We start from the raw sequence: 24,726 nt of genomic DNA on the forward strand, positions 1-24,726 counted from the left end.
CACGGCCTGAGGAGGTGGAAGCAGGAAGATCAGAACTTCAAAGTCATGCTTCACAGGAGCTCCAGCCAAGGCCACAGGAGAGCCTGCCTCAAAAAAATCAAATAAAGGAGAGAAAATAAACTAGTTGGTGAGGCGCTGGCTGCCAAGCCTGACCCCAGGACTCACGTGGTGGAAGGAAAGAACAGGTTCTCACCAGTTGTTCTGTGACTTCCACACACACCACGACACTCAAACACTCAACATACATCACCCCACCCCACCCCGAAAAAAAAATCTAAAGATAAGGTCTCACTATGTAGACCAGGCAGGTTTTTGTTTTTTTTTTGTTTTGTTTTTTTTTTGGTTTTTCCAGACAGGGTTTCTCTGTGTAGCTTTGCACCTTTCCTGGAACTCACTTGGTAGCCCAGGCTGGCCTCGAACTCACAGAGCTCTGCATGCTTCTGCCTCCCGAGTGCTGAGAATAAAGGCGTGTGCTACCATGCCTGGCCCAAATAAATGTATTTTTAAAATATATGTAGACAGACAGACAGAGACAGAGAGAGAAAGAGAGCAAACTCTGTCCTTGGAATCTTTGAATCAGTTCAATTCAGTCCCCATTTATTAAATCTTTTGCGGTGAGAAAAAGACGTGTTTTGAATAAACTGAGACTCAGTTTAGACAATGCCAATGTGGGGAGGGGACACCACCATCCCTGTGTAGAAGACAGCTTTCAAGAGTGGTCCTCTCTTTCCACTGTGTTCCTTCCAGGAATCCAACTCAGAACTTGGAGTTTGGCCTCAAGTGCCTTTACCACCCAGCCAACTCGCCAGTCCTAACGGAAAAGCCTGAACACTTATCTTCCACAAGGGCTTCCCAATCCTCTGGCCCACCAGTGAGGAAGAGTTCCCTTGGCACGGGGAGCTTATTAGGTTGTGCCTTGTTTGGTGCTCTTCTCAGGGGTGAAGCTGAGCCAGTGTCTCCAATGTCAGGTGTGTTCTGTCCTAAGATTAGCGAAGGGAAGGGCTGCTGAGATCTGAAGAAACCGACAGCCCCCAGAGTACAGGCTGGGAGGGCCAAGTCAGCGGCAGTTCCTGCCGAGGGATGGGTGAGCAAATCCGGGAACGTTTGGGTGATCTGGTTGGACAGGACCGTGGAATAAAGTTAGAGAGGTGAGGATGCACGTCTGGAGTCAGACTCAGGGGTGGGGAATTTGGCTTGGTCTCTGTGAGGTTCAAGAGCACAGACAGGTCCAAGTCGGGCTGTGCGCACCTCCCTGGGGCGGCTGGAGCTGGAGAGGCTGGCCGTGTTCAGTTACAGCCCGGGTCGCGTAGCGGAAGAGTCCTAGAAAGATGCGGTTGGAGCAGAGGAGAGGAGGCAGCACACTGGGGGCGGGAGTGTCCCCCAAGACCGAGACTGGAAGGGTACCGACCCCTGGTGGCACCGGCGGGAACCGTACCTCGCCAGGCCACAGTGAGCACAGCAGTCTTCGTGACGCCTGTGTCGCGCAGGAGCCATGGGGAACCACCAGGAAGGCGCAGGCTCCCCTAGGTCTCACGTGCGCTTTCAGCCAGGGGGAGAGAGGCCGCTCTGAACCGGCATCCGCGTCCACATCTGGACCGCCCTCGCCAGCGGCGGAATCCCCCCAAGCCATGTGAATTCTAGGGGTGGCCCCCCGCGCCTCCGCCTGCAGCTGCCCTTGCCTTATAAGGCGGGGCCGGGCGGCGCCGGGGGAGTGGCTGCAGCCGCCCTTGCCCCTCCTGGCCCGGGCCAGCTGCTGGGACCCGCCACCCGGCGCAGCGCAGCGCAGCGGCGGCGGAGCAGAGGAGCGCACACACAACCGGCCATGGGCAAGTCAGGTGAGCCGCCCGTACAGCCCGCCGGGGTGCAGGGATGGCTCCGGGGACACTCGCCGTCACCCTGCCCCGCCTGGGGCCTGGTCCCCTGGGAGCCCCTCGGATGTTCCCGCCGCTCTCGCTGCAAAGCTTGACCCCTGGGTGGGGATGGAGAGCGCGGGGCAAGGCGCCCAGAGGCGCAGCTGGGGCTGTTTCTGGTTCAACTCGGGAGCGGAGGTAGCGGAAAGACCACCGGGAGGGAGAGAAAGAAAGAGGGGGAAGCGATGGAGGGTCCCTCTGGCTTCGAGCCAGGGATTGCGTCAGGGAGGGTTTCCAAGCGCTGACCGGGATAGCTCTCTGAGTCTGCCGAGGCGTGGCTTTGCTTTGTTTCCAGAGGAGGACAAAGTTACAGTTGGAAAAAGTCAGCCAACTGTGACAGCACCCCTGACTGTGAAGCAGCTAGTCCGGTCCCATCCCACTAAGGGCGGGTCTGAGAATCCTTTTCGTTCTCTTTGGGCTCATCTCCCGGGTGAGAGCCCCAGGTTGGGTGCTTTGCAGATCCGCTCCCGCTGTGGTCTCTGCCCATCCTCACCACTGTGGCTGTAAGGATGAAATTTCTGAAAACCAGATCTCCTGTTGCTCCCTGCTCGCTCTCTCCCACCCCATTGTCAGGCTCCCTGGCCACTGGCACCACCCTCTTTGCCGCACAGCTGTGCTGGCTGGCAGGCACTCAGGCCCCTTCCCCTGGGTGTCCGGGCCCAGTCTTCAACACTCCCATCATCCAGCCTGAAACTCCCCATGCTCTGTGCTCGACTCCTGTGAAGGGGATCCCATCCCTAATCTCGCCCTCCTCCCTCGGAGGGACAGCCCACACCCTGTATCATCTGCCCTCACTCCTGCGTGGACAAGGGACAGGTGTTGGGCAATGGATCTACTTCTCCCAGACTTCTCCCTCCTGGGCATCAAGGCTTTCTATTTATTGGGACATTATTTCTGCCTCACAGGAGGCTCTAGATGAGTGATTCTCAACCTGTGGGTCGCAACCCTTTAGGAGTGGAACCACCGTTTCCCAGGGGTCGCCTAAGATTATCAGAAAACACAGCTATTTACATCATGATTCACAAGAGTTGTGAAATTACAGTTAAAAAGTAGCAACAAGCCGGGCGTGGTGGCGCACGCCTTTAATCCCAGCACTCGGGAGGCAGAGCCAGGCGGATCTCTGTGAGTTCGAGGCCAGCCTGGGCTACCAAGTGAGCTTCAGGAAAGGCGAAAAGCTACACAGAGAAACCCTGTCTCAAAAAAAAACCAAAAAAAAAAAAAAAAAAAAAAAAAAAAAAAAAAAAGTAGCAACAAAAATAATTTTATGGTTGGGGTCACCACAACATGAGGGACTGTATTAAAGGGTCGCAGTGATAGGAAGGTTGAGAACCACTGCTCTAAAAAAAACAATGGCGTCAATGGGCTGTCAGCTCAGCTGAGGAAGGCTGGGTCCCTTCTTGGGTCTACCCTCTAGGACCTAGACTCAAGAGATGCACAGGACTGCCCTTCTCTGGCCTGGTCCTAAACTTCAGCGACAGGCTTGGCTTTCAATGCTGACCCTGTTAATCATTTGCTATGTGATGCGAAGAAAGGTTTTGTGTTCCTCTGGGCATCAGTTTACCCATCTGTACAAAGAGGGTGGTTCATATGACCCCCAAGAGCCTTTGCAGTGGACAGGAAGAAGATGTCACATGATTAAAAGAACGAGATGAAAGGTCATCGGTGATGGGACAAATGATGGATGTGAGAGAAGACCTTTTGACATCTCTACGTGGAAAATTAACCCCTTCCTCTCTAGACTTAGGAGGCAGTCCGGGGACTCTCTAAAGCTACATTTCATTTTATTAATATTTATTGTTGCTATTATTGCTATAAGACAGGGTCTCACTATGTACCTTGGTCTAGCCTGAAACTCACTATGTCGACCAAACTGATTGCAAACTCACAGAGATCCACCTGCCTCTCTACCTCTCTGGTGCTGGGGTTAAAGGCAAACCACCCACCCTGCCCTGCCCCGCCCCGCCCCCACCGCAGCCCTAAAGATACATTTTAATTGGTTGTTTCCAGCCCCTGCTCTAAGGTACAACTTTCTAGAACTGCACCTGTGACATCATCCTTCTACCTGTTCCCCATCTCTCTCCATGTCCCCTCCCTCCCTCTTCCATCTGTCCTCTCTCCAGGCTGTGGACCGGGTGCAGTGGAGGGACAGCCCAATCTTGAGGAATGTTCCTTTGTGAAATGAATAAATGAAGGAGGGGTGGGGAGAGACTCCGGAAGGGGTGGGAAATGATCCAAGCTCCAAGATCTGTGAGTGAGGGGAGGTGGGGGAGGCACTGGAGGGAGACCTCACCTGTGAGGGGCCATAAAGGAGTGTGAGGAAAGTGATTGGTTCTGGAGGGTCCTGAGAGGACCTAAGTCATCTTATGGGCTATGGGGTGCCGCTGGCTGAACACGGCAGGACCACTGTTGTGGCAGAGTGGAGGATCAGAGGGGAGAGGGGGAGGCAGGGAGTGGAGAGCCTGCCTCCCTAGACAGCAAGGGTGCAGGCACCTAGGGCCCGGCTTCTGAAACTCTCTCTATTTGCGAAAGAAGTAGTCTCACCCAACAAATGCTTATATAACTCCAGGTGTATAGGCATATTAAACAAGTATACAAATCAACTGTTTACTGATAATAAATCATACAGAAATTTATTTTATTATGTGTGTATGTTCTGTGTGTAAAGTGCTTGTGTGTGTGTGTGTGAGAGAGAGAGGGGGGTGGGTGGCAGAGGTAGACAGTGGGTGTCAACTTCAGTTGCTTTTTATCTTTTGAGACAAGGTCTCTCTGAACCAGGGCTGGCTGACTCAGCTGGACTAGCTGGCCAGTGAGCCCAGGATCCCCCTCTCTCCTTTCTAGCTCTGGGATTACAGACATGGCGGCTGTGCCCAGTTATTGTTTTGTTTTCTTGTTGTTGTTTTTAATCAGAGATGCTGGGGATCCAAACTTAGATTGTCATTCTTGCATGGCAAGTATTTTACCAAAAGCCAGTTTCCCTGCTCTAAGAAATGCATTTTAAAACAGTTCTTTAGGACACACACACACACACACACACACACACACACACACACACACTTGAGACAGGATCTCAACAAACTCACAGAGATCCACCCACCTCAGCCTTCCGAGTGCTGGGATTAAAGGCGTGTGTTATCACGCCCAGTTTATGATTGGAATTTCTGTCCTAACTCAAGACAAAATTCATTCAATGATTTTTTGGAATTGAACCCAGGGCCTTACATGTGCCAAGCAAACACTCTACCACTGAGCTGCACCCCTAGCTCTTTGGGGCCTTTTTATGACCCTCAAGTGAGTAACTCAACAGCAGTTTTTTGTTTTTTGTTTTTGTTTTTGTTTTAAAGATTCATTTATTTATTTTGTATGCAGCATGTATGACTACAGGCCAGAAGAGGGCACCAGATCTCATTACGGATGGTTGTGAGCCACCATGTGGTTGCTGGGAATTGAACTCAGGACCTCTGGAAGAGCTGTCAGTGCTCTTAACCGCTGAGCCATCTCTCCAGCCCCTCAACAGCAGTTTTTTAAATCAAGCATTCTAGGGTCAACAAAACGGGTCACTGGGTATAAAGGTGCTGCATCCCGCCAAGCCTGAAGACTTGAATTTGATCTCTGTAACCTACATGATAGAGGGAGACAGTCAAATCCCTCAAGTTGTCCTCTGACCTCCACACGCAGACCTGAAAAAATGTAACTAACTAACTAAATTTCAAAGCATTCTAACAAGACACAATCCAAAGCTATAGTCATTTGACTGAGAAATGACCGTAGGAAAATACTGTTTTCTGTAATTAAACCATTATATTTCTGTAAGAGCGGAACACTTCGTACGTGCAGAAAAGACACGGAAATTCATAACAAATGAGCTGAGCTAGCCCAGGAAGTGCCAGTGCCAGTGCCTGGTGTGATGGTGTGTGTACAGTGCACAGCGTTCATCTGGTGGCTTCGGAACCAAGGCTGCAGAGAAACGGACCACACAGCCTGGCCCAGAACTATCAGAAACGCCTCAGACGCATGCCTGTGCTTGATTTTGAATCAAGTTTTCGTAGTTGTTGTAGATTCAGAAATCTTTTATTGTTGCCAAAATTTTCACCACCTCTACATTCAGCTATGTGCCGACATGGGGTTTTGCCCATGGAAGCGGTGGCCTAGGGCAAGGATGGGAGCCAGAGAGGAGGAAGGATGGGCTTGCCAATGGCCATCCCGGTAGACTTGGTGACATCTTGTAAGGAATAAGAGGGAAGGTCAGAGGTGTGAGTCCGCCTGCAAAATGGTGCTGATGCGGACTGCAGAGAAGATGAAAAGAGGGTACTGACCGCAGAAAGCAGGTTCCAGCTGGCAGAGGAGGTGTCCCCCCACTCACTCCCTAGACCTCTAGTCCAGGCCTCCGTCCCTCATAGTCACTCGCATCTGCCTCTTCTAAGTTCCCCAAAGAGAAAGTGACTTTTCTGGGTGACTCAGACCCAGTGAGCCTTCTCCACAAACCCAAGCCTGAAGATCCAGGCCACCAATGGAGGCCTTGGGGAGCTGCCTCTAAGAGACACCCATTTACAGAGGAGTTAGACCATCTAAGGAGTCAGCCCCTGCCTTGTCTGGGTCCTGGTTTGGCCTCATGGACTAGACCTCAGACACCCCCAGAGCTTCATGGTGAGTGTGAGAAGTCCCATGAAGTCATCATACAGCCGCCAAGGCTCAAACCTAGAAAGCGTGGGCCAGCGTTGGAAGCTCTCAATCCTGCCCGCAACCCTGGTTTCCCTGCTGGGCCTCTGTGCCACAGGTGTGCTGGGACCTCAGGCTGCAACAGCCCTTTGCCTTGAATAATAACGATTTCCAATCATTAGCCTCCTGCTGTATGCTAGGCAGTGAAGTTAGGCCTTTTATGTTACTAACCCTTTTCAACAGCACTCTAGGTCATTACCATCTGCTCATTATATAGTGTCTGGACCAGTAAGTGAGCAAATTAGGATTAGAATTTAGCTCTGAGTGGTGTGTGTGTGTGTGTGTGTGTGTGTGTGTGTGTGTGTGTGTGTTGTGCAGAACCTAGCTCTTTGCCTTCTGAATGCTTCCATAGCACACTGACCAAATGCCCTCACCCCAGTCCCCATCCCAAATGGACTCTGGCTAGTGGGGACCCATACACATACTCCAGTCATCTCTAGGAATCTTGGTGTCTCAGACACTGGACTGCTAACACCAGAGGATATCAGAGCAGAAGACCAGGAATTTTCTACTGGGTGAGCCCCTGGGACCACTGCAGGGAGAGGCCACGTGGGCCAGGGCAACCCCAGCTGTTCCGGTTCATCTGTTCTTTTTTTTTTTGCCAGCCTCGTTTGGAAGGTTCCCCTGCTTTGAGGCCATCTTGAAACCCGCAGCTGTCATCTTCTGTCCACAGAGGGGAGCCTGGGGCCCCAGGGGGCAGAAACTTGTTTCTGGGCAGATCTTAGTGCTGGGCAGGACTAGCACTTAGCAGCCTGAGCAAGGCCTCTCCATCTGGCAGTTTCAGCCACCCAGGGACCACGTGTGTACTTGGTCATCTTTCAGACAGGCCTGCCTGGAGGAGGCCATCGCTCCAATAAATGGACTCCTTGCCCACAGGCAAGGAAGCAACTCTTGGTAGCCTACGCTTGCCCTCAGGAGAAGGGGGCGTTGGATGTAAATCAGCAAGTGTACAAGAGTGGGGGCAGAAGAGGGGGAGGGGGGCTTTAACCAGGGCCTGCTGGGTCAGGGTGACCTGAGGCCGTTCATGTACCGCCCCAGATGCTGACTGCTTCATCGGAAACAGCAGGGGTCTTGTCCTAGCGCTGTCCGAACCTAGTGTGAGCACCTCGTTCCTTCACTCACTTAGCAGATTTCCGTGCTTGGAAGAACTGAAAGATATCTTCAAAAATTGTTTCCCCAGCCAGGCTGTGGTGACACACTCCTGTAATCCCAGCACCCAGGAAGCAGAGGCAGGTGGCTCTCTGTGAGTTCTGGGCCAGCCTGGTCTACAGAGCGAGTTCTAGGGCAGCCAGGGCTACACAGAGAAACCCTGACTGGAAAAAGAAAAACTGTTTTCCCTCTGATTGTCCATTTTCTACTCTTGCTAAAGATGCAAAACATGTTTTGTCCCAGAGGCTGGAGCTATTTGTTTTCCAGCCTCTTGTCAAGAGGATGGAGGGGCCTGTTCGAATCTTCGTGGGGAGTCAGGAGAGGGCAGTGATACAGGACGATGAGGCCTCAGGGAAGGGGTACTGAGGGAGGAGCCTGTCTGCCAAAAACTGGGGTGTGGAGGGCTAAGGACAGATCTCAGAATTCCTTCACTCTCCTCGGCCCCCTAAAAGATCTAGATGGAGTAGCCCTACCTAGACTGTCCAGCCTTGCTCTCCCCTCTGCTCTGGGCAGCCTCTGCCACCCCAGCTCTGAGGAGGCTCTGAAGACATGTAGCTGTTTCTCCCCTTCCTTCCTCCTGTGAGGTAAGAAGCAGCTGTCCATGCGGGTTCCCTTCCCCTATTGCTCACTTCAGCTGTCCTCCTGAACCTGAGTGTCACCGAGGTGACATCTCGACCGCTCCATTTGGTGACCCTGGCCTGAGAGGCAGAGCCTCAGAACAGGGCCTTGCTTCAAGTCTAGATCCCTCCTGACGGTACTCCTGGACCAGCAGGGGAATCCCGGCGGGTTACTTCCCTTGCAGAGCTTTTTTTTTTCAATCTAGTCATGGATGTGGGTAGGGTAAGGATGCCCTAAGAGGTGGTTGATGAGGTCTCCAAGGCCCACTGGGAGACAAGCAGGAGCAAGCAGGAGCCCAGGGCAGATGGGTCTGCCTGTCCCTCCTTCTGGCTCTTCAGCAGAATAAAATGTGGGTCCCTGCCCTTCCTCCACCGTAGGACTGCGGAGGGCCCGCCCTGCCTGGCTGTGGGTGGCTGGTTTGACTTTGACTTTATCTGTGTTCTTGGGTTTTTCTATAGAAGTAGGGCGTGCCTCCGGCTGGATGTGGTCACCATTGATAACTTGCCCCCTGGAGCTCTCGTCCTGCTTGGAGTGGGTGGGGACTCCTAAGATAGCCCGAAGTGGCCCGAGGGCCCCCTGGCTTCCAGCTTAGGGATGCAAGAGAGCCCTCTGTTGAGGCCGGGTGACCCCTTACGGAGGCCCTGGCTGAGGGAGCCTGGCCCCGCCGGGGCCTGCGCCTGGCGTCAGCTTCTGGCACGGATCTTGTGTTGGTTCAGGAACTTTCACTTTTGTCCTGGAACTTCCCCCTGCCGGGAATACAGTGACCTGGTTTTTAGAAGCCGCATACGCCTCTGCTTAAGAGCCTGCAGGCGCTGCAGCAAGGGGGGTCCACTGCAGGCAGACCCCGACACCCAAACTGCCTTAAATCGGCTCCCTTTCTCCTGGGCGCAGTAATAACCGAACCCTTGGCCTCCTCCTCGACCTCCTGAACCTGGAACACCTTTTCCAGGGGGCTCTTGTGACACTGCACATGTCACCGAGTCTCAAGTGTCTCCCACGGTGTCCCGCCAGACCTTCCGGGGCCTGTCTGAGACATGGGAACTGGAAGTTTAGGGTGGCCCTGGCTGTGCCTGTCAAGCAGATGGGGACCTTCCTCCCCGTGACCGTGGGTGCAGCTCACACAAGCCCTTGTTTTAGTACCCTGTCTATTTACCAAAGGGCGGGAAACTCCTGGAAGTCACAGGCCATGGTGTCCCTCATCTCTGACAAGGAATGGAGACTGACTTGCTTGCACGCCCCAGCGGTAGTTAGCTTGCTGCCCTTCTTGCGGGGGGAGCCCTGCCCAATCTCCAGAAAGCTTTTGGAACAGTCCCGGCAGAAGTACATATTTCTAAAGAGTGGTGCAGACTTCAGATACCTAACTGCTGGGACAATGGACCCAAGGAATGTCCCCAGGAGTCTCCTGCCCGGGAAGGAAAAGGCTGCAACCCCAGCAAGCCAGGGCTTGCTGCATGGGGCCACCTGGAAGCAGAATGGCTTCCTGGTTCACGACTTGCCTGCCTTTTAAACCCAGACCTTGGGTCGGGACTCCCAAGATGGATGTGGCGGCCCCTGGATCTTCTGTTCCTCTTCCCATTGTGACCACACTGTCGCCTTTCACTGCTTTCCACTGCTGTTTATCTTGGAGTAGAGAGGACAAGGATGACGTCTCGGCGTACTGAGGTGGATCCTCGCTTGTGAGGGCCGCCAGAGTTCAGGCTTCTTCCCTTAAAGCTCCAGGAACATTTTGACTGGGAGAAAGGACCTTCTTGTTCCCGGCTGCAATCTGTCGCCCTGCGCTTTCTATCTGCCAGCTCCAGCTTTGTCCTGGAGGACCCCAGAATCCCCCAGAGCACTCCCGCCCCCACCCCAGTCTTCCAGTCTGGCCTCCAGGATAAAGAGCCCAGTGTGGGCTACTCTCACAAGACACCACGTGTGCAAGGCAGGGTGGGGCACCCCCGGCCTAGGAGCCTAAGGTCCTGATTACCACACTACCCTGCTGGCTCCTTAGCTCACTAGACACACTTGTGACTTGTGTCCAGGAGTTGCTCTTGTTCCTGTTACCTTCTGTCCCCCACGGTTTCTGGAAGACTGTGATTTGATGTCCCCAGGTGCACATCAGCACACGGAACTCTCCCTGGAGATGCTCCGTTGGTAATGTGCCTCCTACTGTCAAATGGGGTCTCACAGCTGCGGACCAGCTCCAGGGTTTTTCACCTTGCAAACTCTACACTTGAACACCACCTGTTTCCTCCCACCTCAGGAGCCCTGAAATCTGCCTTTCCTATCACAAGGGTGTGGACCTTCTCTGGCAGGCCACCAGGACACGAGGATTTCTGGTTGTAGCTCCCCCTCTGCCTCAGGCTGAGTCATTATTACCATGTTTACCTCTGTTCACATCTCTGTGCCCCCCAGACCTCACAGATCGATTCAGAGCCCTTCCAACCCTGCTTCACCACATGGTCCTGAGACTGGATCTCCTACACAGCCTCGCTGGACCCTACGGCCCCCAAGGGCAGTCTGCTTCCTCTATATTTGTCAGAAAGTCCTAGGACATGGTGGTCACCAACCATGAGCTGTATTTCTTCCTCTCTCCTGCCTGTAGTTAGCCCTGAGCACTTCCTTCATGACTGTGGTTACACCCTTCCTACCACCACCAAGAGATAGGCTCCTGGCAGATGGACCAGTGATGTTCACTCACAGCCCTCCCAGGACCCCATGTCTACAGAGAGGGGTGGATTCCTAGATTCCTAAGGCGTGTGACCTTATCCTGGCCCCTTGCTCCAGGCTCCTCTGGCACCACTACTATTCTCTACTTACAAAGCCGTCACCCTTCTCTGTGTGAGCTTTTGAGGTCAGGATTTGTCATCACGTGGGACAGTGCTCAGGGAGCTGATACGTAGACTAGAATTGGGCTGAACTGATGGTCAGTGCTTGGGTGGGTGGATGTGGTTGCCCAACAAATGATGAATTGGTGAATGGTAAGTGCTGGAAAGGGAGAAATGGATGCATGATGCTGGGTATGGATGGAAAGCAAATGGACATTTGGTGAATGGTGGTTGGTTGGTTGGAGGGGACTGATGCGTGGTTTGGGATAAGCATTGGATGGATGAAAGATGCTAGAAGGGTGGGGTTGTTAAGATCTGAAGCAGCGTGGGCTTTGTCTTGATTTTCCTGCTCTTCGTCCCCCATTTCCCTAACCCCAGCCCTCGCCACAGCCTCGCCCAGATGATCACATCCTCCTTTGCCGTCACCACCGATCCTTTTCTATGTTCCCCTCTTACTCCAACCCTCAATGCTGCTTTATTTGGTCCTCTCTCTTTATCTGGCTGTATTTGATTGTGTGTGTGTGTGTGTGTGTGTGTGTGTGTGTGTGTGTGTGTGTCAGTGTGTGTCAGTGCGTGTATGTCGGTGTGTGTCAGTGTGTGTTTCTCCCTCCTTCCCTCCCTCTCCCCCACTTTGTTTACACTGGTTTGATGCACCCTAGATAAGCTATTCTTCCCTGAGCTCACGACTCCAGCCCTTCCCAGACTCCACTGGTCTAGTCTGAGGTATCCACTCACCTTCAGACATTTTCCTTTAGAAATGTCTGACCAGCTCTGTACCTTCCTCAGCACCACTCAGCATCTTTGAGAAACACTCTCCGAATCACGTATTCCCCCACTTCTGCTTAATGGTCTGCCATTGCCTTAGATAAAGGTTCAAATCCCACCATGGCCAGAAGACCCTACATCATCCGCAGAGCTCTGATCTGCAGAGACATGGAAGGCGATAGCGGTGATGGAGACAGGGTGGCCATTGGTGTGGAACCGGGCCATGGGACCAGGATGGAGAAGAGGCCTGCCATCCCTGTGTGTCCTGAAGCATGCCAATTCACCTCTGGTGGGTCTCCCCCCTGCACTGAGCTGTCCTCCATTCCTCTGTCTTTCTAGCTTCCAAACAGTTTAATAACGAGGTCCTGAAGGCCCACAACGAGTACCGGGCTCAGCACGGTGTCCCCCCACTGAAGCTTTGCAAGAAGCTCAACCAGGAAGCTCAGCAGTGAGTCCCCAGTGCTGACCGGGCTCGGGCCCGTCATGGAGCTGCTTCTGCAGTCGTGGAGGGGTCCGGGGTGGTCGAAGGGGTGTGGCTGGGGTTCAGATACAGCCAGGCTTAAGGACCACTCTGCTGCCGGCCCAGGCAGGCTCCCTTTGCTCCCGAGCTTCAGTGTGCTCGTCTGAAAATGGGATTGTCGGGAGGCCTGGGCACGGGAATGATGTTCCCGCCATCCCTCTGGTGAACCCAGACAGAGAAGGCGCCTCAGCCATCTAGATCAAAGCTCCGACGCTGGGTTGGGGTGGAGGGTCCCTAGGTTGGGCCTGCTCTGAGGAGACATGTTATACAGGTATTCAGAGGCCCTGGCCAGCACAAGAATCCTCAAGCACAGCCCAGAGTCCAGTCGTGGCCAGTGTGGAGAGAACCTGGCGTGGGCATCCTACGACCAGACAGGTAGGACACACTCCCGGCTCCTCGCCTCTCTGCCCAGCTGGACCTAGGATGAGGTCTGCAGACTCCTATTGACACCACGCCCTTTGCAGCTCAGCGATGGTGTGGCCACGGGCCCAGAAAGGGAGAGGAACCCCCTGAGTTCTCAGCATCTGCTCCTGGGCTGACCTCAGTGGCTGGCGCAGAGCCAGGAAGCTGGGAGCCTGGAACAGATGAGTCAGATAGACAGCTCTGGGTGCAGAAGTCCAACTCAGAGGCGTGGGCGCCAGAGACTGCAGCACCAGCTGAACTTCAGCCTGGTTCTGTGGGCACCGGAGCATCCTCGCTTTTTCTAAATTATTATTATTATTATTATTATTATTATTATTATTATTACACTATAGGTATATTACTTTTATCATCAGAAAGAAGAAAAGAATTGAGCATTTTTCTTTTATTCAAAAGAAAGAAAGAAAGGAAGGGAGGGAGGGAGAGAGGGAGAGAGAGAGAGAGAGAGAGAGAGAGAGAGAGAGAGAGAGAGAGAGAAAGAAAGAAAGAAAGAAAGAAAGAAAGAAAGAAAGAAAGAGGGAGAAAAGAAAGAAAGAGGGAAAAGATGATTTTTCTGCCCGGGGCCCAGGAGGGAATGGCCCCACCCCACGGGCTCCTATGGCTCTGAAGCAGCTTTTTAGGGAAATAGTGAAAGTTGTCGCAATCCCTGGAGCTCCCCCAAACCCCAGGAGAGAATGACTCCTCTCCTCCCCAGTCTCACATTCCCCAGAGCTCCCAAGGGGACCCCCCAGGCTGCCTGGTTTTTCTAGTACAACCCACACACCATCCAGCCCCTCCCCAAGAGCTATGTACCCGGAGAGCAGCTGATGGTGGGGCCTCTGAGCCCCTTCCTCAGCCTGCAGACGCTGGGCCCAGGCTGTGGCCTCTCCTGGCCGGGAGAGGGAGTCTTGATTGGGCACTAAGGCTGCTGGCCTGGCCTGGCCTGGCCTTGCGTTGGCTCCCTGGGCACCGTGATCAAATCCCTATTCTCTCTGGCCCTAGTTCTCCCATTCCTACACAAAGAGGTTTGGGTTGATGTCCCCTGGTTACACACCAGAGTCTTTGGAGAGCTTTTCCATGTTTCCAACCCTAGGTCTCTCCTCCAGAGACACCAATACAGCTGAAGAAGGACCTGGGCCTCAGCTTTCTTTAAATGGTCCCCGGGCATGGCTGATGTGTAGTTCAGGACCCAGCGGGAATCGTAGGGAACTTGGTGGAAGGAAGAGTCACAGCCCCTCTTAGGACTTCCTTCGATCAGACTCAAACTGTAACAAGGTCCCAAGGTGACTCCTCTTGACTCTGAGATCAACAGACCCAGGGAAGTGCTTCCTCACCCCACAGCTGACAGTGGATGCTCAAGATGAGCGCCTTTCTGGTGACAGTGACCTTTGGCCTACTGGACCAACTGCTTTTATGCAGGCCTGTGTTAGAAACAGACCCCGGGTAGGATGAGGACAGCCTCCCAGGAATTCAGACCATTGCTGGAAGGCCCTCGGGATGCACTGGGTTCAACATTTTTTTTTTTTTTTTTTTTGGTTTGTTTTTTTTTCTCCGAGACAGGGTTTCTCTGTATAGTTTTGGTGCCTGACCTGCATTTCACTCTGTAGACCAGGCTAGCCTCGAACTCACAGAGATCCTCCTGGCTCTGCCTCCTGAGTGCTGGGATTAAAGGCGTGCGCCACCACCGCCCGGCTCAACCTTTCTATTGTAGGTGCCCAGAGCAGAAAAGGCCTGGCCCAGAATGCCACAGCAGTTCAGTGGTAGGATGTAGACTACCTCATCTGGGGACCGTTGCTTGGCCCCAGGCCAGTGCTCATCCCCACGAAGGGTCTGTCTTCACCTGAGTCCCCAGGAGTCTGCAGGGAGTAACCCCAATGCTTTACTTCATCACCGCTTAATCAGACATGGGGTGCGGAATGTGGTTTGGGGTCTGCGGGAGAAGATGCAGGGAGTGTGTAGACTTGAGGGCTGAGTTTACACGTGCCTTTTCTGTGCAGGAAAGGAAGTGGCTGATCGGTGGTACAGTGAAATCAAGAACTACAACTTCCAGCAGCCTGGCTTCACCTCGGGCACGGGTGAGTGGCAGTGGGGCCTGGGCTGAACGCCGTCTTCCGAAGGTTGACTCTTTCCTCCTGCACCGGCTCAGCCACAGCCCTCTGGTTTAAGTGCCCAGAAACCAAAGCTTCCTTTCCCCAGCACCTGCCCACCAATCCCAGACCTGTAGTCTTTCTTCATCTGAGGGTACCCAGGGTGCTGATCCTGCCCTCCCCGTTACCCACAGACAGGTCAAAGTTCAGTGTGTTCCTGCAGCGTGTTCTTCTCACTGCAGCGTGTTCTCACTGCAGTGTGTTCTCCTCACTGCAGCATGTTCTCCTCACTGCAGCATGCTCTCCTCACTGTGTTGTTCTCCTCACTGCAGCATGTTCTCCTCACTGTGTTGTTCTCCTCACTGCAGCATGCTCTCCTCACTGTATTGTTCTCCTCACTGCAGCATGCTCTCCTCACTGTATTGTTCTCCTCACTGCAGCATGCTCTCCTCACTGCAGCGTGTTCTCCTCACTGCAGCATGCTCTCCTCACTGCAGCGTGTTCTCCTCACTGCAGTGTGTTCTCCTAACTGTATTGTTCTCCTCACTGCAGCGTGTTCTCCTCACTGCAGCATGCTCTCCTCACTGCAGCATGCTCTCCTCACTGCAGTGTGTTCTCCTCACTGTAGCATGCTCTCCTCACTGCAGCATGCTCTCCTCACTGCAGCGTGGTCTCCTCACTGCAGCGTGGTCTCCTCACTGCAGCGTGTTCTCCTCACTGCAGTGTGTTCTCCTCACTGCAGCATGCTCTCCTCACTGCAGCATGCTCTCCTCACTGCAGTGTGTTCTCCTAACTGTATTGTTCTCCTCACTGCAGTATGTTCTCCTCACTGCAGCATGCTCTCCTCACTGCAGTGTGTTCTCCTCACTGTATTGTTCTCCTCACTGCAGCACGTTCTCTGGGCCTGGATTTTAGCTGGGTGCTTCTTTCTTGAACTGGCATCTGAGCATGTCTGACAGACCAGTCACCCTGCCTCTGGAGTTTCTTCTGCCTCAGCTGCTCTCTCCACAGGGCTGTGGCTCCCTAGAGGCAGTCAGGAAAGGGCCAGGCCTGTCTTCCCCTCCCCCTCCTTCACACCTCCCTCCTCTTCCTGCCCACTCTCCACACCTCAGGGTACTGGGGGATTCCCCTCCCTCTTGCATTCTGGGCTGTGGCAGGTGAGTCTAGGAGTCAGAAAAGCCCAGGCTCTCCCTAGCTTTGCCATTTGATGTGTGAACTGGAGTCACTTCTTCCCCTGTCCAAGGACACGTGGTGTCTCCCAGGTGCTTCTGGGAGTTGCTGACACAGAAGCGGAGGAGACCGCCTTCCTTATAGGCCTTCTGTAGGGTGAACAGTAAACTTGAGCGTGTATGAGTGTGTTCGTGAAGATATGCACGTGTGTGTAGGGGGGGGGTGCAAGATGCATGTTTCTGTGAAAAGGGTAATGTCTAATGTCTTCCTCAGTTGCTCTCCACCTGGTTTTTTGAGAGAGGGTTTTTCACTGAATCTGGAGCTCAGCAACTGACTGGACTGGCCAGCCAGAGAGCTCCCTCCCCACCCTAGTGCTGGGTCACAGTGCTGCCAGGCAGGCTTTCTGCACCAGCGCTGAGGAAGAACCGCTTCTCCATCTTCTCAAAGTCTGGGCAGCTTGTCTGGGCTCCGAGGTCCTTCCGCCCCATTTGCTGGCCCCACCGCCCCCCCTTGTCTTTCCTAAGAAGTGACTCAGACCCCTCCTGAGCCCGGGACAGGGTAGGAAGGAATGTGTGTCTGATTCAAAGCACCAGAGAAGGGGGGGGGGTTCTCCTCACCACCCCAACCCCTACCCCATCATCCCATCTACTAAAGGTGGAGCCACTTGGGGCCTTCCACCCCCTGGCAAGTTTCTTCAGAAGCAGGAAGTGACATGTTCTCACTGTTTCCTGTGGCTTACTGCTCACCCTGTCCAGGAAGGATTCTTGTAACTCTAAGTGCAGACTTGGGACATTTCTTGTTCCGTTAGCCCCCCCCAACCCCCACCCCCCACTCCCCCACCCCCACCCCACCCCCGCCAAGGTTGCCAGGCTGAGGAGCAGAAAGCAGCTGACAGAGCTTCAGATGACAATGACCTGGCCACTGAATGAGGAGGAGGAGGAGGAGGAGGAGGAGGAGGAGGAGGAGGAGGAGGGAACAGTGATTAAGGATGTGTAGGCAGAACCTTGTCGCCTTTTAATACAGATGGTGTCCAGAGACTTTCATTTCATAGCTCGCTTTCCCCAGGGATGAGGCGCTTGAGCAAGCAGACGCGTGCCGCCGGATCTTGGAGCTGCGTGTGGCACCGCCTGATGCTTACCAAGTGGTTGTATCCACAGCCACACCAGCCTCCAAGGCGGCTGAGAGCAGGGCCTTGTTCTGCCCATTTAGCAAAAGGAGGAGACTGAGGCCTACAAAGAGGAAGGCTTTTCTCGTGTCTTCTGTTCTACGCGGTGCCGGTCCCACGGCCTCTACACCAAGAGAGGGTGCCTGTGCAAGGCTGGGGACAAATGACCCTTGGGCCTTAGGCAGGAGTGGAGCTTTGTCTGGTGCTGTAGAACTGAGGCTTCCGGAACCTTCCAGACTCAGGCCCGTCCTGCTCCAATCTCTCAGTTTCTAACTTCTTGCTGCATAGTGTTTTGGGGTTCCCTGGCCTGAGTTCATATAGGTGAAAGGTCTGTGAAATACCTGATATCTGCTTGGACTGACAGCCCCTCCCCCAGCCAACCCCTCATGATAAAGCCTACTCGTCCCTGCTATGTGCTGCATGAGAAAAACATTCCTTAGTTATTTTGTTCTGTCCTGTTTGAGTGAGTAGATTTATTTATTCTAAGTGAGGACTAACCTGACATGGCACAGTTATGAAAGCGATGTAAGCTTCTGGTTTCTTGTGTATTAGCCTAAAGCGATTCTGAGTTGTGTGTGTGTGTGTGTGTGTGTGTGTGTGTGTGTGTGTGTGTGTGTGTCCCCTCTTTTGCACTGTCAGAGGTTGTTTCATACCAGTAAAGAAATTGTCTCGTCCTTTCTTATCTTTGCACGTTATTTCTTTGCAAGGATATACTGTAATAGGTTCGGTGTGGTTTTTCAAAGGCATATTCTAGGAAGTTTCAGTCCTCAGCCAGAAAGAGGATGTGATCCCTTTAAGGGGTGGAGACAAAGAAAAAAAGAAAAAGGAACTGTTGGAAGTTAGTGTTAGAAACCGGTGTGCATCTGATGTTGCTAAGGAAGTTGTGTCCCTTACCTCATCTCTAAATACCTCTAAATACCATAACGGGATTATCTGTGCGAACGGAAACCTCCACAGAGAAGATTGCTCAGTTTCCTCCCCTAAGAAGAAGCTGCCTCGGGCATCTCGCCACTGATGCACACGTTCCGTCCAGCCAGTTGCTTGGCAACCAGTGGATGATGGAAGTTTCCTTCTTCTCTGGGAAAAACCGAGAGAAAGATGGTCAATGGCCAAAGCCTGTGGTCATTTTAGAGAAGGCTGTGGGAGAAAGGGCTTGAGCCCTGGCCAAGAGGCAGTCAGAGAAGCAGAACTGCCTGGCCAGGCTGCCCAGTGCCTGGAGCTGTGATCCATAGCAGAACAACCAAGAGGACCAGGCTGTTCAGAGCTGAAAACCAGAGTTTATAGCGCTGCCGTCAATACAAGGTTAAAGATGAGGAAAGATTTAGAATCATAACTGGGCAGTTTTTCTTTTGTTTAAAAACAATAAATCTTTGAGATAGGATTTCTTTGTATGGCTGAAGGAAGCTTGAATTTGTCACCTACTCCAAGTTGATTTAGAGCTCATGATCTTCCTGCCTCTGCCTCCTAAATGCTGGAGTTTCAGGTTTTTTAAATGATGGGCCTGTGAGATGGCTTAGCGTCGTTTGCCACCAAGATGACCACCTGAGTTTTGGTGGGAGAGAACTGCCTCCTGAAGGTGTTCTCTCCGAGGTATGCTTGTGACCCACACACACACACTCACACTCACTCACACTCACTCACAGGCAGATGGAATTTTTGTTTTGCTTGGTTTTAGCTTTTGTTTCTCCAGACAGGGTTTCTCTGCACAGCCCTGGCTGTCCTTGAACTCTCTCTGTAGACCAGGCTGGCCTCCAGCTCAGAGAGTCACCTGCCTCTGCCTGCTGAGTGCTGGAATTAAAGGTGTGTGGCATCAGGCCTGGTGACAAATGTGATTTTAAATTTAAAAAAATAAGTGTGAACCAGGCACAGTGGCAGGAAGAGGGCCCCAGTCTTTGAGTTCAAAGACAGTGAGGGGCCAAAGAGGAAGTAAAAATGGAAATCAGTGGGTAGGAACACAGCTCAGTTGGCAGAGGGCTGGCCTCGCAAACTTGAGGCCCTGGGCTCAATCCCCGGCACCACGGAAGCTGGGTGTGGTGGTAGGAGTGCCTGTGTGCCACACAGGAAGGCCTGGGTTTGATCCCCAGTACTGCATAAAAGCCGGCGTGCTGATATTGCCGTAAAAGGAGAGGTGAGCCAGGACGATCAGAAGTTCAAGGTCATTCTTGCTTACTTATTGAATATGAGGCTTCCTTGAGATACAGAGACCATGTCTTAATAAAAAAAAAAGAGTCATTGAAGTTGCTAGCAGTTTCCCTCTAAGCCTGCTTTCCTAACTCTAAGAGCGCAACGTCTCCCTTCTCGCCATCTTTCTTACATACCAGCCACATTCAGTGGACTGTGACCCCCATGGAGAGCCGTGCCCATTCTCGGGTGTGTGCGTCTTCCTTTCGGTGACTTTCTCTTTGAGAAGCCCACGCTCCTGAGGGTGCCTGGATTTCTTCTGGGCACCTCCTTTTCCCACTTAACCTTCGTGTTTAAGCCCAACTTAAAACATCTTCAATGAACTCCAACTCTGTAAAAACAAAACAACAACTTGTTCTCGGCCATGTGAGGGCCAGAGGTGAAGGAGCCAGCAGGAACGGAGAAGGGAAAAGGCAGGGTGTGGTCAGGGTCGGGAGGGAGATGTTTGGTAAAGGAAAGGGTGATTGTGTAAGTCTTATTTAAACAAGTGACATTTAGTCAGAGACCTAAGGGACAAGAACGGTTCGTCAGTAGAAGAGCCCCCAAGGGCTGGGAGTCTACTGTGGTAGAGTGCTTACTGACAGGTACAGTCTTGGGTTCAAGTCCCAGTATTGGAAAAAAAAATCCACATGTAGGCTGATTGGAGCAAGGGTTCATTCATCCCACAGGGGTTCTCAATGGGGAGCAGCCTGCTGAGCTCTGGGAATGGAAGGAGGCCACCAAGCCAAGTGTGAGCTTTCATTCCTGGTGCAAGTGGGAGCGGAAGAGTTAAATAGATAAGACTTATGTCTCAGAATGATCCAATTCATTATCTTCCCCATTCATTCACAGTGCATTTCCCATTCTCACAGTGACGAATGAGTGAGAGAGGACGGAAGTGGAGCCAAGAACAGTCAGGAGATCATTCCAAGAGAGAAACTATGAATGAAAGCAAGGTTTGGGAAGAATTTAGTTGAGCTAGATTTTAGAGTTGAGTTCCTTGGGAATTAGCGGTAGGTTGTTGTGAGGAATATCCAAGAGAGGAAAGGATGCGGGTTCATCCCTCGAGTACGTGCACAAAGATGCTAGTGATACAGGAGGAGAGGTCAGCAAAGGAGTAATCCCGAGGGACCAAGAGTGAGATTCCGCTAGATCGCATCTGTGAATCATCCAAGTGGAAGTGTGTGGTGATCGTGTCTGGAACAGAGAGCAGAGAACTGAACTGAGGAAATCCATCTGGGAGCCAGGGAAAGACAAAGCTGCCTGAAGGACAGAGTGTAGAAGAAAAAGGAGAGAGCACCCGGATGGAGGATGCAGAGCTACAGGCCCAAGATGGAGATGGGAGGGACGCTAAGAGACTAGTGTCATGGAACTCAGGGAGCGAGGAGGCTTTGGAAAGAAGGGGCATTGACTGTAGTAATGTTCCTGAGAAGTCAACTAAGGCCCAGATCAAAACAAAACAAAGTCAGAAAATAACAGACAGAGATGTTTAAGGAGTTCAGTTTGGGGACTGGAGAGATGGCTCAGTGAATAAAGGCATTTATTGCTGTTGCAGAGGGCCAGAGTTCAGTTCCTAACACTCACATGGTGGCTCACAACCATTCATAACTCCAATTCCAGGGGGTCTGACACCCTCTTCCAACCTCCTAGGGAGCCATATGCAGGCAAAACATTCATATGCATAAAATAAAATTTAAAAGTCTAAAAAATAAAGAGTTCAGTTTGGGGCACCATTGGAAGTTGGTAAGCTGATGTCACGGGTGCTGGATCACCGTGCTTCCTGGTGATCTCAGAAAGAACGTGAGAGAGTGTTGAGGTGGCTGAGGTCTGTGTGGCCGATGGGCAGGACATGCCGCCACGTGCTTTGTTTCTTCTTCGTGATTGGCATCTGCAAATATCTTACTGCCTGAGCCTGACCAGAGCATGCAGGACTCTGAGGGTCCCCGAAGCATCCTTTTCAGGGTTCTGCTGGCTCATCACTGCTCCTCTCTTGTCTCCCACAGGACACTTCACAGCCATGGTATGGAAGAATACAAAGAAGATAGGCATAGGCAAGGCGTCTGCAAGTGATGGGTCCTCCTTTGTGGTGGCCAGGTACTTCCCAGCAGGGAATGTCGTCAACCAGGGCTTCTTCGAAGAAAATGTGCCACCTCCAAAGAAGTAACTCTCAAACGTAAAAGAAGGCGGAGACACATACGAAGTGCCTATAGAACAACAAAGAACCAGCCGAGCGTCTGTCCCCGTGGGCCTGTGTACTCTGGAGCATCTCATGTGCAGACACTCCAGGCAGCTGCGCATGAGCTCATTTCCAGTTAAAGGACGGGCATCTGAAGCATTTATCCAGAGGGTTACCTAGACCACAATTACTTAGATTTGAGTATGATCAATTATGACATCTTTTGGCTGTTATTTTTTTAAGCAGACTTCTTTCGTATCTTTCTTACTTCTAATATCCATCCTCGGACTTTGTGTGTTCTGAATATTTGCCATGCTGAGCGGTGAGGTCATGTTACATGATCATCCTGCACTGTAATCTCCTTTTGGTGGATATTGAAGAGTATTAAACCTTCCTTTAAATGTGACATAAAACAACTTGCGTTAGAGACACGTGACCAGCTCCATCTCATAGAGTCAGTGAGATTTTTCGTTCTCAGTGGGAAGACATGATATCATCCCACATCCTCTGGGATTCCCTAATGGAATTGCCAAAGAGCAAACGGAGAAGGAAAGAGGAAAAAAAAAAAAAAAACCAACCTTACTTCCTTGCAGTTTTTACCCTTTAAAGAGCAAATACCACAGCCACTAGCACGATTCACACCTCACACATTTTTTTTTAAAGTTCCAGTGCTTACAGCTCTAGCTCTGGCTTCTGGGGGTGGGGGTAGGGCTGGAATGCAGCCCTGCCCCCCACCCTCATCTCATTGGACCCTCACACTGCTTGGGCTTTTGGCCAAGGCCTTGGACTATGAAGTCAGTGGTGTAGGGGGGAGGATGAGCTCACTTGGGGGCCCTGGAGGAAACCCCACAGCCTCTGTCCTTCCCCACCCCAGCAGGCAGTGACCACCCAGGCTCGTCCCGGCAGCTGCCGCTGAGCTGTCCTGGAATGTGTGACAAGCCCAAATGCTCCCCGGAGCATTCCCAAACCGGGAGCTCAAGAACGCTAATTCGATTCTGTGTTTTGCCTCAGACTATACAGAGTTCCCTCTGAACAGCTGTTTAACCAGGTCCACTCGGGAGGGACCAAGCCAGAGGTCCAGTTGAGTGTCCCTGGAATGATGGTATCTCCTTCTGCCAACCTAAGGGCTCCAGGAAGAGGTTGTTGACCTAAGGACAGAGGAGGCTGGCGGGTCTTCGTTACACTGTGAACAGTGTCACGCTGTGCCACTTGGTTCGTCCGGGGGTATCTCCTAACGAGACAATAAAATCCTTTCCTTTTGTGTAATCTCTTCCTCTAATGCTTTTGGTCTATGGCTGAGATCATTCAGAACTCTGGCCCATCTTGAACCACGCCACCTCCCCAGCCCCTCCCTAGGGGACTGTGCTGCCCAAATAGCCACACTGGAAGCCTGTGACCTACTAGCTCACAGATGAATGGACTACCTGATCTGAAGGCAGACAGGCCCTGATCTGAGGACAGACAGAACCTAGGCATGCCAGGGACAAGGAATTTGAGCCTAGACACATGGCGAGAATTTACTAGTAGAGCTGAAAACATAAGGGTGGTGGAAGTTTAAAATAGAGCCCCAGCAGACCTAAGCTATTTGGAGTCCAATTATTAATGGTAAAGACAGGTGAGCCTGGTCTGGAGGCACAAGCCTGGAATCCTAGCTACTCTGAAAACAGAAGCAGTGAGACCAGAAGTTCAAGGCCAGCCTGGACAATTTAGTGAGACTCTGTCTTAAAAAGAAAAGGCTTGCCCGCCTGAGGCTCTATCGTCAAGCCCCGGGGCCTCAGAGAAAGTTTCGAGAAGAGTAGATGCTGAGACCCCGACCTTCCTACTTGTAATTCTGTATATCTTTGAAAATGCCCTCGATTAAGGGTTTGCAGTACAATATCAATCTATAAAGATTAGAATATTAGGGCCTCCTCCCCAGGAAATCCCCAAATATGGAACATTCTGAGCAGGGCGGAAGAGAGAGGGAGTGGAATGCAGAGATCTGAAAGGGACCCTTTTCTGGCCACACCAAGCAAACAGCCACTGATTTCCTGGTGACTCCTAGGAACGGCAACATACATATGACCAGGTGGCGGAAGATGGCCCAAAGCCAGTCAATAAGCTGGAGTCTGTTTCCACAGTAGGTTGGGACTAAGGACAAAGCTGCTTTCCAGGACTGGAGAAGAGCCAGGCAGTGACGCTGGCTGAACAGATGATGGACACGGGCACACCCATTTTCCTCTTTCTATTTGGACAGTCTAATGGAGTAGCCCTGACTGGCTTAGCTCTGTAGACGAGGCTGGCCTCAAACTGGTAATTCTACCCCAGCTCATTCCTTCTTTTAAAGAATGTTTTATTAACCAGTCATGGGGGTGTACACTGTTATGCCCAGATCAAGGGGACCCCCAGAAGACCGCCACAAAGACTGAATCCTGTATGTAAAAGCAAAGAGCCTTTATTACCCTCAAGCTCTGGAGCTTGGTCTCTCTGTCTGTCTGACGTAGTGGTGAGAACAGAGAGCCCTGAGCTCAGGTGGGGTGGGGTTTTTTTTTATCATAGCAGAGGTTGGGGTGAGGCGATTTCCAGAGTTCAGGACCCTGATTGGCTGACATTTGTCTAGGGTATAGAAAATGTTTAAAATATCAGGTATTTCCCCTCAGATGCAGGCCTTCCCTGGGTAGGGTCAGTTTATGGCTTTTCCAGGGTTCAGGTGTTGCCTGTCAGAAGCTGTGTCTGGGCCTCTAAGCCTGTCATGGCAGCTGTGTGGTCAAGCTGTTTTGGGGCCCCTCCACACACGCCTTTAGTCCCAACAGAGGCAGACAAACACAAGCAATTGTCTGTGAGTTCCAAGCCAGCCTGGTCTACCTAGCAAGTACCAGGACAGCCCAGGCTTCCTACAGAGATCCTGTATCTTAGGGTTTTTATTACTGTGCTAAAACACCATGATCAAAAGCAGCTTGGGAGGGAAGGGTTTATTGCATCTTACACTTTCAGGTCACACTCCATCACTGAGGGAAGTCAGGGCAGGAACCTGGAGGCAGGAACCTGGAAGCTGAGTCCATGGAGGAATGCTATTTACTGGCTTGCTCAGCCTGTTTTACCATC

General features: G+C 52.1%; 1 protein-coding gene across 1 annotated transcript; it reads left to right on the forward strand.

Moving 5' to 3' along the window:
• Positions 1-1,719: 1,719 nt before the first annotated feature.
• Positions 1,720-22,908, forward strand: Glipr2 (GLI pathogenesis related 2). Its single transcript, XM_028894751.2, has 5 exons — positions 1,720-1,835; positions 12,305-12,413; positions 12,757-12,860; positions 14,882-14,959; positions 21,470-22,908. The coding sequence occupies exons 1-5, from the start codon at positions 1,823-1,825 to the stop codon at positions 21,628-21,630; spliced, it is 465 nt and encodes a 154-aa protein (XP_028750584.1). The 5' UTR covers positions 1,720-1,822; the 3' UTR covers positions 21,631-22,908.
• The last annotated feature ends 1,818 nt before the right edge of the window (positions 22,909-24,726 follow it).

This window comes from Peromyscus leucopus, chromosome 2, assembly GCF_004664715.2.
Source record: "Peromyscus leucopus breed LL Stock chromosome 2, UCI_PerLeu_2.1, whole genome shotgun sequence".
NCBI lineage: Eukaryota > Metazoa > Chordata > Mammalia > Rodentia > Cricetidae > Peromyscus > Peromyscus leucopus.

Excerpts from the sequence above, each read along its gene's own strand:
- Glipr2 (XM_028894751.2), top strand. Across the intron at positions 12,414-12,756 it reads CTCAACCAGGAAGCTCAGCA|GTATTCAGAGGCCCTGGCCA; the intron begins GTGAGTCCCCAG and ends CATGTTATACAG. Across the intron at positions 12,861-14,881 it reads GGCATCCTACGACCAGACAG|GAAAGGAAGTGGCTGATCGG; the intron begins GTAGGACACACT and ends TTTTCTGTGCAG.